Below are 15,607 nucleotides of genomic sequence, written 5' to 3' on the forward strand. Positions count from 1 at the left end.
TGGTTTGCTTCCCTCTCTTTTTATTCCCTTCTCCTTTGTTAATCTGTTTTGTTTCTTACATTCCACATGAATGAAATCATGGTATTTGTCCTTCCCTGACTGACTTATTTCACGTACCATAATACACTCTAGTTCCATCCACATCATTGAAAATGGGATATTTTAAAATAAAATATATACCACAGTCAGTGCTGTGTCAACCACAAAGAAAAATTTTTGTTTTAAGATGTTATTCTAGTACTAACTAAAGATACAATTATAGAAAACCCCAGGCCACAAACATTTCAATAGCATATTTACAACTAATCTAATATTATTGCAAATGTACATCAACTAAGTTATGGAAACCTAGGAACCTAATCATCCTTTTAGAACACGCCCCATTTTTAAACTTCAGAACACTTGAAGGTAACTGTATATACAAATTTTTCTAAGTAATCACACAGTTGACTTGGAAACAGAAAATTACTGAAAAAAAAAACCCACCTCTATATTTAAGCACAATATAAAATATAGGAAATAAAACACTTCTTTTAACCTCAATAAAAAATATATTCTACTTCAAATATGTGCTTTGACGTGTAAAATAAGATGATTATCAGGAGCATCTATATATACTTCACTCCAAACTTACTTTGCCATATCTCTAGTCAACTGCATAAAACGTTCTCCATCAGATGGAGATAAAAGGTTTAAAATACGCCTATAACCATCCATTGCCATTTTATGATCCCCCATTTGTTCATAAAGGCTTGATCGCTCCCACAGGTAACGGACATTAGTAGGTTCATATTTAAGAGCTAAAAAGAAAAAAGAGAATACAAATTATGGATTTATCACAAAAAGGTGTTCATGATACTTGGGTATGACCAATTCTCTTTTCAGAAAATTAAATGAATGCTCTAAACTAATTGTCTAATAGAACTAAGTGGGTTACTCTGGAACAAATCTATCTTCACAGGAACTCTCAGTTGGGTTTACTCTAAGACCAGACAGAACCTGAATCTCTACATTAATCTTCATTTGGTAACTTAGTGTGATGTTAACCCTCAAGGAACAGCTTAGAACCAACAATGATCTCAGTAGGAAATTGAAGGTAGTGTTCTACCAACTTTTGTGCCATATTAGCTCACACTATAAAGTTGCTGATAAACATGAAAGCAGACAGGCTCCAAATACTTAACCCTGGGATGACAGAATATAGGGACGACAGAATACAAGGAATAAATACATTTCAGCTAACATCACCCCAGAGTAGCAAGTACAATTATGAAAAAATATATTATGTAACACTTTTATCAAACAAAATAAGAAAAACATTTTAATTACCTTTTGTGTAGCAAAAAATAGCCTGCTTAATATTATCTTGTTCCAGAGACATTTCTGCCAATCTAACCCATTCTTCAGTGTCACTGGGATTTAAATGTGCAGCAATCAACTCAAACTGCAGAGACTTCTCCATGTCACCTTGGTCCTCATATATCATGGCCAGAGTAGAGAATGGCTCATAAGCCAGAGGAGCTATAATGAATTTAAAAAAAACAAATTCCACTGACTGAGGAAAGAAGCATGAGATGATGCAATCCTATGGCTCAAATTATGATCTTGTAATAATTAAACTCTTTTAAACACCCTAGCAGAATTATACAAACTACTTGATGGAATTTAGAAGGTATCATTTCATGAAAAACTCTATTCTCCACTATGTGCTCCTAATGAAAATCCCCCTTTGCTAAGGCTAAACATGGCTTAATAACTGAGTGAATTCATCCCAATGAGCATCAGCACATCAGTGTTGAATCTTCATGATCCAACAAACACAGGCATACGGAATGAATGGACTGAGGATATCTAAACTGCACCTAAATCCAGGATATCAAAATGAATAGTTGATCTGCATTTCTGAAATGTTTCTGAAATGAAGTTCTAAAATCACAAGGAATTAAAGTCAAAGTTATTGTCAAAAATAAACAACTATAAACTAATATAAAGGAAAAGATAATATTGCAATGTAGGAACCAAACAAAATATTCTCAAGAAAAAAGTGTGGTTAATCTTGTTTCTCAGATAGAAAAGAAAAAGCAGTGACCTCAAGTTATCCTAATAAGCAATGCAGGAAATTTTTAAAGTAAACTGTATGCCCAATGTGGGGCTTAAACTCACAACTCCAAGATCAAGAGTTACATGCTCTACCAACTGAACCAGCCAGGTGCTCCAATCCAGGAAATGTTTAACAAGCTTTCAGAAGGCTGGCTGAGACCATGGTAGAGTAGGCGGACCCTAACCCCACTTCATCCCATGGATGCAACTAGATAACACTGATATCAGCATAAATAATCCAGAAAACGATCTCAAGACCGGCAGAACAAAAACCACAATAAAAGGTATAGAAGAGGTCACAATGAAGAAGGTATGAAGTGTGAAGACACAGTCTGGGAGACAAAGAGGGCCGTCTGCAACAGGAAGGAAGCCAGTGGTGCAAAGAAGGAACCTTCACACTGGAGAGCCCACAAATGGTGAGGTGAATCCCCATAATATTTGCCTTTGAAAGCGAGAGGAGCCAAGTTTCGTTGAGTTCTTATAACCAATGGGACTTAAAGTCTGCAATTTAAAAAATCCACCAGCATGGCTCTAGGAGACCCGAGAGGATATTAGCAAGCAAAGTCCCTACCCTTAGATAGCACAAAAAACAGGCCATGCAGATACCATGCAGAACCAGCAGCTTGAAAGACACCAGGGGCAGATGGAAGGGAGAGTGATTTGTTCATCTCAGAGCACGTCCCAGAGAGACAGGGATCACGGGGAGACCCCTCCACGAACAAAGGAGCTAGCAGGCTTCATCTCCCTACCCATCTACCCCCAGCATAAAAAACAACCACCTGCAGGAACCAACACTCGCTACCTAACTTGTTTAAAGCAAGCCCTGCCCCCTTGCACTTTGGCAGATCCACCCTTCCTAGCCAAGCTGGCCTTAGTCCCCGTTACAGGCCCTTCCCCCAGAAGATCAGTGCAAACCACAGACACCACATCTCCCAACCTGCAAGTTGTGTGGGACTTCAAACGCGGCAGCTGCAAGTGGTGGCAGGTCTCATTTTGCAAGCAGACCACTGCACACCTTGTTAAAATGCAATCCACTTCTGTTGGGGACCAAACAATGCCCACAATAGGCAAAGAGAGCCTCTGCAGAAAACTGAACTGAAAGAAAAAGAGGCCAAGACTCAACAGCAGAGCACACAAGACACATATAGGAGACACTCCCTGAAGCACGGAGGCCCTGGGGAACAGGGGACACTGGACTACAGTGCACTACAGGACCTCTTCTTCATAAGGATATTATCGTTAAGAGCAAGAGAAGTAGCTGATTTTCCTAACATAAAGAAACAGACACAGAAAGTCAGACAAAATGAAGAGACAGAGAAGTATCTCCCAAATGAAAGTATAGAACCAAACCACAGCAAGAGACCAAAGCAAAATGGATACAAACACGCTTGATACAGAATTTAAAGTAATGATCATAAAGATACTCACTGGACTTGAGAAAAGAATGGAAGACATCAGTGAGACCCTTAACACAGAGCTAAAAATGAATCAATCACAGATGAAGAACATAATAAATGAAATTCAAATACACTTAATGGAATATCAGGCTAGATAAAGCAGAAGAACAAATTAATGACCTAGAAGACACAGTAATGGTAAGTAACCCAGCTGAGCAAAGGAGAGGAAAGAAAATTATGCAAATTGGGAAGTATTAGGAAACTCAATGACTCCATCAACCATAACATAGTAACATAATAACATGTGTATTATAAGGATCTCAGAAGAAGAGAGAGAAAGGGGCAGAAATTTTATTTGAAGATATAACAGCTGAAAACTTCCCCAATCTGGGGAAGGAAACAGATCCAGCTCCTGGAGGCACAGAGATACCTCCAAAAATTCAATAAGGAGGTTCACACCAAGACACATAGTAATTAAAATAGCAAAGTGCACTAATAAGGAAAAAATATAAAAATAGCAAGAGAAAAGAAGACAGTTACACACAAGGGAAACCCTATGAGGCTATCAGATTTTTTAGCAGAAATTTTACAGACTGTAAGAGAGTGGCATGATATATTCAAAGTGCTAAAAGGGGAAAATCTGTAGACAAGAATACTCTATCCAACAAGGCTATTATTCAGAATGGAAGAAGAGATAAAAAGTTTCTCAGACAAACAAAAAATAAAGGAGTTCATCACCACTAGACCAGCCCTAGAAGAAAATTAAAGGGGACTCTTTGAATGCAAATGAAAGACCCTACATGAAAGTATGAAAAGTGGGGCGCCTGGGTGGCGCAGTCGGTTAAGCGTCCAACTTCAACCAGGTCACGATCTCGCGGTCTGTGAGTTCGAGCCCCGCATTAGGCTCTGGGCTGATGGCTCGGAGCCTGGAGCCTGTTTCCGATTCTGTGTCTCCCTCTCTCTCTGCCCCTCCCCCATTCATGCTCTGTCTCTCTCTGTCCCAAAAAAATAAACGTTGGAAAAAAAAAAATTTTATTAAAAAAAAAAAAGTATGAAAAGTAAAAAACACAAAAGTAAAAATATTTCTGCAAAAATAAGTCAAAGCATTCATAAAATAAAAGGATGTGAAATATGACACTATGTATCTAAAACATGGAGGGGAGATAAGAATGGGCTTAAGTGACCATCAACTTAATATAGACTGCTATTTGCAAAGGATTTTATATGCGAACCTAATGCCAAACACATAAAAAAACAGTAATACATATGCAAAAAAATAAAGAGACAGGAATCAAAGTATATCATTAAAAAAAGCCAACGGGGCGCCAGGGTGGCTCAGTCGGTTGAGCGACCGACTTCGGCTCAGGTCATGATCTCACGGTTTGTGAGTTCGAGCCCCACATCAGGCTCTGTGCTGATGGCTCAGAGCCTGGAGCCTGCTTCGGATTCTGTGTCTCCCTCTCTCTCTCTGCTTCCCCCCCCCCCACTCATGCTCTGTCTCTCTCTGTCTCAGAAATAAACATTAAACAGTTTTAAAAAAAAAAAAGCCAACAAACCATGAAAGAGCAAGAAAAGAAAGAATCAGAGAAAATATGCAGAAACAACCACAAAACAAGTAACAAAATAGTAATACATATCTATCAATAATTACTTTGAATGTAAATGGACTAAATGCCACTATCAAAAGACAGTGTGACAGAATGGATAAAAAATTAACACCCATGTATATGCTGCCTACAAAAGACTCATTTCAGATTGAAAGACACCTGCAGATTCAAAGTGAAGGGATAGAGAAACATTTATCGTGCAAATGGATGTTAAAAGAAAGCCAGGGTAGCAAGACAACAGACTTTCAAACAAAGAGTTTGGGGTACCTGTCTGGCTCAGTCACTAGAGCATGCAACTCTTGACCTCGGGGTTGTAAGTATGAGCCCTACATTTGGTGTAAAGATTACTTAAAAAAAAAATAAAATCTACAAAAATATATATAATTTAATTTAATTTAATTTAATTTAATTTAATTTAATTTAATTTAATTTAAAAAAAAAAGACTGTAACAAGAGACAAGAGCTTGAGTGGCTCAGTTGGTTAAGGATTCAGCTCTTGAATTTCAACTTAGGTCATGATCTCATGGTTTGTGGGTTTGCGTCCCACATTGGGCTCTGCGTCCCACATTGGGCTCTGCACTGACAGTGCAGAGCCTGCTTGAGATTTAGTCTCCCTCTCTCTCTGCCCTTTCCCTACTCACTCTCTATCTCTGTCTCAAAATAAATAAAAACATTTTTAAAAATTTTAAAAAGAGACAAAGAAGGATATTATATAATAATAAGGGGGCCAATCCAACAAGAGGATATAACAATTGTAAATATTTATGCACTCACCATGGAAGCACCCAAATACATAAAAACAGTTAATAACAAATATAAAGGAAATAACCAGTAATAATACAATAGTAGTAGAGGATGTAAGTGATGTCCACTTATAACAATGGACAGATCATCCAAACAGAGAATCAGGAAACAGTGGTTCTGAATGACACACTGGACCAGATGGATTTAACACACACATTCATAATAAAACAGCAGAATACACATTCCTTTCAAGTGCACATGGAACATTCTCTAGAACAGATCACATTTTAGGCCACAGAGAAAGTCTCAACAAATTAAAAAAAAATTGAAGTCATACCACGCATCTTTACTGACGACAAAACTATGAAACTAGAAATCAACTGTAAGAAAAAATCTGGAAAGAGCACAAATACATGGAAGCTAAATAACATGCTACTACACAGTAAGTGGGTCAACCAAGAAATCAAAGAAGAAATCAAAAACTACACGGGAACAAATGAAAACACAATGATCCAAAATCTTTCGGACACAGCAAAACTGGTTCTAAGAGTGAGTTTATAGCAATACAGGACATCAAGAAACAAGACAATTTTCAAATAAACAACCTAACCTTATATCTAAAGAAGCTAGAAAAAGAAGAATAAAACCCAAACCCGGCAAAAGGAAGGAAATAATAAAGATAAGAGTGGAGGGGCACCTGGCTGGCTCAGTGGGTATACAATACTCTTGATCTCAGATTGTGATTTCACGCCCCACACTGGGTACAGAGATTACCTAAAAATAAAACCTTAAAAAAAAAATTAGAGCAGAAACAAATGATAAACTAAAAAAAAAAAATAGAACAGATCAATGAAACCAGGAGCTAAGTTCTTTGAAAAGATCAACAAAATTGATAAATCTCTAGTAAAATTATCAAAAAAAGGAAAAAAAAAAAAGTGAGAGGACCCAAATAAACAAAGTCACAGACGAAAGGAGAGAAATAACAACCAACACCACAAAAATACAAAAATTGTAACAGAAGATTATGAAAACCTTTATGTCGAAAAATTAGACAACTTAGAAGAAATGGATAAATTCCTAGAAACATATAACCTACCAAGACTGAAGCAGGAAGAAATAGAAATTTTGAACAGACCAATAGCAGTAATGAGACTGAAGCAGTAATCAAAAAACCAAAAAAGTCCAGGATTAGACAGCTTCAGAGGTAAATTCTACCAAACATTTATTTTTTTTTATGTTTATTTATTTTGAGAGCAAGTGTGCATGCACACACATCAGCAGGGGAGGGGCAGAGAGAGAGGGAGATAAAGAATCCCGAGCAGGTTCAATGCTGTCAGCACAGAGCCTGATGCAGGGCTAGATCTCACAAACTGTGAGATCATGACCTAAGTCGAAACCAAGAGTTGGACACTTAAGCGACTGAGCCACCCATGTGCCCCCTAGCAAACATTTAAAGAAGAGTTAATACCTATTCTCCTCAAACCATTCCAAAAATATAAGAGGAAGGAAAACTTCCAAATTCACTCTATGAGGCCAATATTACCCTGATACCAAAACAAGATAAAGACACCACAAAAAGAGAGAACTACAGGCTTGTATCTCTCATGAATACAGATGCAAAAATCCTCAACATATTAGCAAACCAAATCCAACAATACATTAAAAAATCATACAACACAATCAAATGGGATATTCCCAGGATGTAAGGGTGGTTCAGTTTTCACAAAAAATCAACATTATACATCACATCAATAAGAGAAAGGGTGAAAACTACATGATCATTTCAACAGATGCAGAAAAAGCATTTGAAAAAGTACAACATCCACTCATGATAAAAATCCTCTGCAAAGCAGATCTAGAGGGAACATACCTCAACATAATAAGGGCCTTATATGAAAAACCCACAACCAATATCACATTCAATGGTAAAAAACTGAGAGCTTTTACCCTAAGATCACAAACAAGACAAGGATGTCCACTCTCATCACTTTTATTCGACATAGTACTGCAAGTCCAAGCCACAGTAATTAGACAATATAAAGAAATAAAGAGCATCCAAATTGGTAAGGAAGAAATAAAACTCTATTTGTAGATGACTTGAAGACTCCACCAAAAAACTATTACAACTGATAAATGAATTCAGTAAAGTCCCAGGATACAAATCAATGTACATCAATCTGTTGCATTCCTATATACTAATAAGGAAGCAGCAGAAAGTGAAATCAAGAAAACAATCCCAAGGGCACCTGGCTGGCTCAGCTGGTAAAGCATGTGGCTCCAGATCTCGGAGTCATGAGTCCAATGTAGGGTGTAGAGCTTATTAAAAAAAAAGGGGGAGGGGGGCAGATACCTGGGTGGCTCAGTGAGGTGGGCAACCAACTCTTTGATATTGGCTGAGGTCATGATCTTGCAGTTGTAGGATCAAACCCCACATCAGGCTCTGTACTAGGCATGGAGCCTGCTTGCAATTCTCTCTCCCTCTCTCTCTGCCCCTCCCCCACTCACTTTCTCTCTCAAAATAAATAAATAAACTTTAAAAATAAAATAAAAACAGAACTACCCTATGACTCAGTAATTGTATTACTGAGTATTAACCCAAAAAATACAAAAACACTAATTTGAAGGGATACATATACCTCAATGTTTATAGCAGCATTATTTATAACAGCCAAACCATGGAAACAGCCCAAATGTCCATCAATAGATGAATGGATAAAGAAGATGGTTTGTGTGTGTGTGAATGAGTGTTACTTGGCCATAAAAAAAATGAAATCTTGCCATTTGCAATACGGATAGAGCTAGAGAGTATAAAGCTAAGTGAAATAAGTCAGTCAGAGAAAGACAAATACCATATGATTTCACTCATATGTGGAATTTAAGAAACAAAACAAATGAGCAAAGAAAAAAAGAGGGAGAGAGAGAAACCAAAAAACAGATTCTTAATAGAGAACAAACTGATGGTTACCAGAAAGGAGGTGGGTCAGGGGATAGGGGTAAGAGGGTATAGGGATTAAAGAGTACATTTATCATGATGAAAAAAATAAAATTAACAAAGAAAAAAACAAAGACCTCTAAAAGGACCCTTGCCCAGATAAGATGAAATGCCAAAATACTGAAAAGATAAATGAACAGTTCACCTTATTACAATTATCCAAGCCACTACACAGGTCACCATTTGGCAACGCATCAGGAAAACAAAATGACAAATATAAGTGATTAATCAAAGAGTCACTTATGAAGATATCCTTCAATGAGCCCAAGATTTGCAGTTTAATGAAAAATGACATATGTAAACTGTGTCTTTTACCAAAAAGTAGGTTAAAATAATCTAGCTCTGCCTAATCTGGAAAATGAAAGAAAAAAAAGAACACTTTTTAAGTGGTTTCAACACGTGTCATATTTAAAAAACACTAATGCGGGGCGCCTGGGTGGCACAGTCGGTTAAGCGTCCGACTTCAGCCAGGTCACGATCTCGCGGTCCGTGAGTTCGAGCCCCGCGTCAGGCTCTAGGCTGACGGCTCAGAGCCTGGAGCCTGTTTCCGATTCTGTGTCTCCCTCTCTCTCTGCCCCTCCCCCGTTCATGCTCTGTCTCTCTCTGTCCCAAAAATAAATAAACGTTGAAAAAAAAAAATTAAAAAAAAAAAAAAACACTAATGCTCCAAAAGTCTAAAAACCCCAAAATGAAACATTAAAAAACAAACAAAAACAAAAAAAAGGCTATATGAGTTCAATAAATATTAATATTTCATTAAGTCATACTCCATGATTTTCATTTTCTTGGTAATGATTTCTACTGAAAATGAAAAATGGCAAATCACTATTATCACAATCATTTCCAAGCTTCTGAATATTTTTTCCAAATAGTACAGTGAAGGGCTCATCCACTTGTTTTAAGGCACACTATTAAACTGCTATTGTCAATAATCCCCCCTACAGAAAACACCTTGTCTTATGATTTCCATGCACATCAATATCGCCTCCTCCCGTTCTCCTCGAGCAAAGCGAATGTTGGCTTCACCCATGAGACCCCTCAGAGCTCTGGGAAGTTTACTTCGAGGTCTTTTCTCCTGTATAGAAAAAAAATGACATTTAGACTAAAATATAGTAGTGTCTTAGATTTCAATTCCAACCAAATTAATAAATGCAGAACATAATGAAACTGAAATTTCCCTTTAAAATTTCTCAATATTCTAAATTGAGAAATAAGGACTAAATGACTATAATTCTAACCCATTAATATTAAAGTCTATATTTCAGGAAAAAGTCTAAAACTAATCTCAAGAAGAAAAAGAAATATTGTGTAACATTCTCCAAAAAGGAACACCTCAGAAAACTAAAACAAACTTCCTACAGTAGAAAGTTCAAACCACAGTGAAGTATATAAAGTAAAAATCAAAGTGGTCAAGAATTATTAATTACTAACTAGAATAATAACAAATGTAGAACCTGATGTTGCAAAATGGATTTATGTGCCACTAAACTTATAACCTACTGAAGATCCTCCTTCCTTCTAATTTATCTACTCAGAAGAAAGTTGGTTAAAAAGTTATAATATGGAACTTTTAATAGCAAAACTATAGCATATTTTGACACATGCAATAATTAAGGTTTTACATTTTAAAAAACCTCTATAGTGAAACATTAGAAAGTAGGTGACTCAGTCAGTTAAGCGTCTGACTCTTGGTTTCAGCTCAGGTCATGATGTCACTGGCCTGTTTCGGATCCTCTGTTTCTGTCCCTTCCCTGCTCATGTTTACAGGCTCTCTCCCTCTCTCAAAATAAATAAAAAGAAAAAAAAAAGAAACATAACAGTTGTCTCATGATATTTCCTTTTTTACAGTTTGAATTCCTTCCAAATATACGTATAATTTAAAGATTTCTTTTTCAATTACTATGTCACATTTTTACATTATGTTTATAAAAACTAAAATAAATTATTTACTTTCATCATCTTCTTGGTTTCACGATTGAGAACCATCTCCAATACAAACACATCGCCTGCAGTGGGTTGCTCAGGTGTTTCTTCTTCCTCTTCTTCTTCTTCTTCCTCTTCCTCCTCATCATCTTCATTCTCTCCAAGCATGGAAGCAAAGACCTTGTGAACTGATTTACTGACTCCATCTGACGTTTCTCCTGAAGAAAGACACATGCAGATTGCCAACAAACAAACAAAAACCCATTAGAACACTCGGTAGTCAAAAGGGAAAAAAAATAATCCAGTATTTTCTGGAAGTAAAAGTAGAGAACAAACATTCCAAAACACAACCCAAAGAAGAAATCTGTTACAAAGTCATATATTTTACTCTGCAGGAACTGCTGACTCAACCTTTAGGCCTCATTAAGATGTACAGGAGAATTAAGTGGGAAATCAGAAGTGTATATAGTTAACACTTAAAAGCAGAGAGGAAAAAAAAATAAAAGAACTGTAAGACACAGACCTAAAAACTAAACAAGTCTGATGGTACACACCAGGTGGCATAGCACAGTGATTAAAGATAAGGCCTCCAGAGTCAAGCTGTCTGATTTCAAACTTCATCTCCAATTATCACTAACTGTATAACCTTGGGTAAATTACTGAAGCTCTCTGAACCTCAGTTTCCTCATTTGTAAAAGAGGTTAATAATAATGTCTGACAGGGGCATTTGGGTGGCTCAGTCGGTTAAGCGTCTGACTTTGGCTCAGGTCATGATCTCATGGTTCATGAGTTCGAGCCTCACGTTGGACTCTGTGCTGACACCTCGGAGCCTGGAGCCTACTTCAGATTCTGTGTCTCCCTAGTCTGTTCCTCCCCCACTTGTACTCTCTCTCTCTCTCTCTCAAAAATAAATAAAGATTAAAAAAACATTTTTTTTTTTTAAAAATAATGTCAGAAAGACCAAAGAACTCTTGATCTTGGGGTTGGGAGTTCAAGCCCCATGCTGAGCACAGAGCTTATATGCATACATACACACAAACATACATAAATAGTGGTTGTACCATTTAAATAAATAGGTAGATAAATAAATACAGTACCATAATAATAATGTCTGCTTTAGGCTTACTCTAAGGATGAGGTGAGTTTTTATATATATGCACTTAGAATAATGCCCAGGATACAGTAAAAGCTTAATAGATGCTATTATTAAAATAGTATTATCATTTCAGGAACAAAATAATATGACATAATTCATTTGTATCTGAGGATGCCACTAATAGTACAATAATTTTTGCAAGTTCATAATGATAACCTTAAATGATCATGTAATGCTTATGTTTGAGGCCAATTTTCTGTTAAAGCAGAGACATGTAACATATTTTAGAAAAACTCCAATGAAACAGTTAAAATTTTATATACATTTTATATAATTTTACATAATTGTATTAAAAAACTTGCAAGCTTATTCACTTACATGAAATACGTCAAATCCCAAAGATGCTGGATAGACAAGATAGTTAATATGTTTGAGGAAGGACAAAAATTTTTAAAAACCCACATATTCTGAACAACAAATAAGTAATCATTCTTAAAAAGTCATAATGACCAGCTTCAAGAATTGTGAACATCCTAAATAAATGTAAGAATATGTGCACAGAAGATCCAAAAGAATATACATACATACGGCCAGAATACATGAATTAAGCAAGGTTCCTGGATACAAGGTTAATATACAAAAATTACTCGTAGTTTTCTATCAGCAATAGAAACCTCCACTTGGTCCAAGGAGGCAGGAATAAAGCTGGTTTTCTGCATGTAAACTCTGTGTAAAAAGAGTTATTCACAGGGAAAAGAACCAGCCTCTACTTCTACCCCCTAGAACTAGAAAGTTTAATTTAGTTCTCATTCAGATACTATACACAAAGCTACATTCTAATTGACATTTCACTATCCCACATAACTTGTCATGGGTAAATAGATACTATGAACTATTATCAGTATTCTGTTCACGAGGAAGGTATGTCAATCACTGGAAATTAATGAATTTGCAAACTAGTTCATCAATTAGACTCTGATGGCTGTAATTAGATGGGACTAACCAAATCTGGTATCTGCACTTGCAGAGCTGAGGACTGGATTCTCGAACGAGGCAGCATACCAAGAAATCTATACTGTGTGTAAGGACCCTTCTGGGGCAGCCAACTGGACTTCCACACTGGCATTTTTTTTATCTTATCTCCTATGACTAATGCAGTGGTTTGGAAGCTACTTTGTTTAGAAGCATAAATCATTACCATTGGGGGAGTATAGTCTGGAAATATTAGTAACCAAAAGGGCCAGTTTAAAAAACTGTGACTCTACAAAGGCTCCCAAACACTGATGTCAATTTGAAATACTTTTCCACAAAAATAACCCACAAAACTAACCATCACCGTATTCAAAACCTCATCAAATATTTATTAAGCACCTATTATATGCCATGCACTATTATTATGCTACTGACAAACTAGATAATCCAGAATACCACTGCAATGAAAAAAACAATGTTTTCATTAAATTATTAGGTACTCGTAACATTTAATGCAAGTAGCAAATGATTTTAACATACCTTCATTGACCTCATTGTCCTGCGATTTGCTGGAGTCAATTCCTGATGATGATGGAACTTCAGAGTCATGTGGATTTTCTTCAACTGATAACTTTCCTTTTTCCTGAACACTCTGTGATTGAAAATTAATGATTCCAAAAAATAATGCAGATTTAGTTCTCTCCAGATGGGAATAGGGCATTTGCCTCATTTTCTATTTCTTTAAAACTTGAGCTTTGCATAAGTTTGAATACTGTCAAAGCATTTCATAGTCTCATCCCTCACGACTGCCTGAATCAGTCACTTGTAAAAAATAATTTACTACATCTGGATTATTTCATGAATCTACACAGTATATCCTAGCTTTTTAAATGAAAAGAGATGGGTCTTTATTAGGTGCATGAATTAGGAACGAATCCACCAATTAATTTCAAAGAGTGCGATATTTGTTTTCCCTCGGACTTCTTATAAGTGAAAGGATATGTAAAGTTCAGATATTCTAAAGTATCAAAAAATATGAGTGAAGATTTTATCAGAAAAGAAAACTCGCTTTCTTGTGGAAGATTACATCACACCACTGGGAGACTCCTCAGAAATGGGAGCTCGAACCCCTCGGTTTAAAAGTAAACTGAGGCCTAAAGAAGAGAGGTGAGTTGCTCACCCGAACACAAAAAGAATCGGTGGCAAAACTACTAGAATCAGAAACACTGACGGGGTAGGGGAGGAGGGGGTTGGGGGAGGAGGGGGGTGGGGGAGGAGGGAAGAGAGACAGAGAAGAGGTTACCACAAAGACAAGCTTTTTGGTGGGAGATATTTCTTAAGAGGAGATTAACACAGGGATGAGAGGTGAGAACCCGCATTTGGGTAAGAAGGGGAAGAAGCTGCTAGGAAGTCCCGGCCCGCTCCATCACAGCGAAAGGGGTCGTCTGGGTCCCCCACATCTAGCTGCATTAGGGCGACACGACAGTGAGGGGCATCCTGGCCTGGCCATCGCCTCACTTTCTTCTCGCGGGTTTTTCTCTCTTCTCTCCGCCTTTCGAACTCCTCAAAGGAGATCTTCCCTTCCAGGTAGTCGATGAGCTCTGGGCTGAAACCCGACATTCCTGCTTCGGGGTGCGAATACGCAGCAACAAGAACCAGGACAGAGAACCGGAAAAAGCGAGGCTTCCTAGATTTTACCCAGCTCCCGGGCGCGAGAAAAGCGACCCGGCGTCCTCCTGAGAAACGGGCCCGGCCTGCGCCGCAGCCGCTGCGCTCAGGTTCCGCAGGCGCATATGGTCCGGCAGCCTTCGAGGCGAGGGAGGGGCGGAGCCGGCCGCTCGGGTCCTCGCCTGCTGCCCTGGCTCAAATGTATTGTTATGTATTGTTTAAGAGGGTTAGAGAGTTTAAAAAAAAAAAAAAAAAAAAAATGCTTGAAAGAAATGTTCCTTAATCTAGATCGTTTCCCTCAATTCTTCATTCTCCTAATCTGCTTCCTTTTATGAATGTTTGTTCTTTAAATTAATTTGATCTTTTCTTTGGTGCATTATTTTCTTGATTTAACCAACGGTACTGCCACGTGCATGTTTCATTTTCCATTTTTCTCCTGCCACAGAAAGCTAAAGTCCTGTCCCAATTTGTGCTCTAAGTCTCATCTCCTCCACCATTAGTTTTCCCGTCTTCCACAAATTCTCAAACTCTCCCTTTCCTCAGGGCTCCTCAGTCTGTAAGTAAGTTTATCGGAACTTCACGTTCCACCTATCACTCCCACCCAAGTTTTCTTTTCTTAACAGTCAAACTTTTAGAAAGAATCAAATGCTTGATGTGGTTACTATACACTCTTGCCCATTTACTATAGGTCATGTACTGGCTTATGCATATTACATACATAGCTCAAAATAATCCTTAAAAATGGATGTTGCTTTCATTTTATTTTTATCTATCTATCTATCTATCTATTTTGAGAGAGAGCGAGCAAACTCGTGCTTGTGCAGGGGTGGGGGTGAGGGAGTGGCAGAGAGAAAGGAAGAGAGAATTCCAAGCAGACTCCCCCTGCTGTGGGTGGGGGCGGTGGGGGGGGGGGGTTGATCCCACAAACTGTGAGATCATTACCTGAGCTGAGATCAAGAGCTGGGCTTAATAGCTGACCACCCAGGCACCACAGGATGTTGCTATTATTAATGCCAAAGTCCTATATCTAATAAGTAGCAGAGCCAGGATGTGAACCCTGATCTATCTGACCCCAAATCCCATGCGTTGGAATTAATATGACATATGT

At 37.6% G+C, this 15,607-nt stretch overlaps 1 protein-coding gene across 1 annotated transcript in view; it reads right to left on the bottom strand.

Moving 5' to 3' along the window:
* GTF3C3 (general transcription factor IIIC subunit 3) overlaps positions 1–14,555 on the bottom strand; it is a 39,813-nt gene extending 25,258 nt beyond the window's left edge. Inside the window, exons 1-6 of the mRNA XM_003990991.5 lie at positions 14,350–14,555; positions 13,372–13,483; positions 10,791–10,981; positions 9,792–9,915; positions 1,330–1,521; positions 635–800 (exon numbers count right to left, since the gene is read on the bottom strand). Of these exons, the coding sequence (XP_003991040.3) occupies positions 635–800; positions 1,330–1,521; positions 9,792–9,915; positions 10,791–10,981; positions 13,372–13,483; positions 14,350–14,451 (887 nt within the window). The 5' untranslated portion in view covers positions 14,452–14,555. The remainder of the gene's footprint in view (positions 1–634; positions 801–1,329; positions 1,522–9,791; positions 9,916–10,790; positions 10,982–13,371; positions 13,484–14,349) is intronic.
* Positions 14,556–15,607: the final 1,052 nt, after the last annotated feature.

The sequence above is a fragment of the Felis catus genome, chromosome C1 (genome assembly GCF_018350175.1).
Source record: "Felis catus isolate Fca126 chromosome C1, F.catus_Fca126_mat1.0, whole genome shotgun sequence".
NCBI lineage: Eukaryota > Metazoa > Chordata > Mammalia > Carnivora > Felidae > Felis > Felis catus.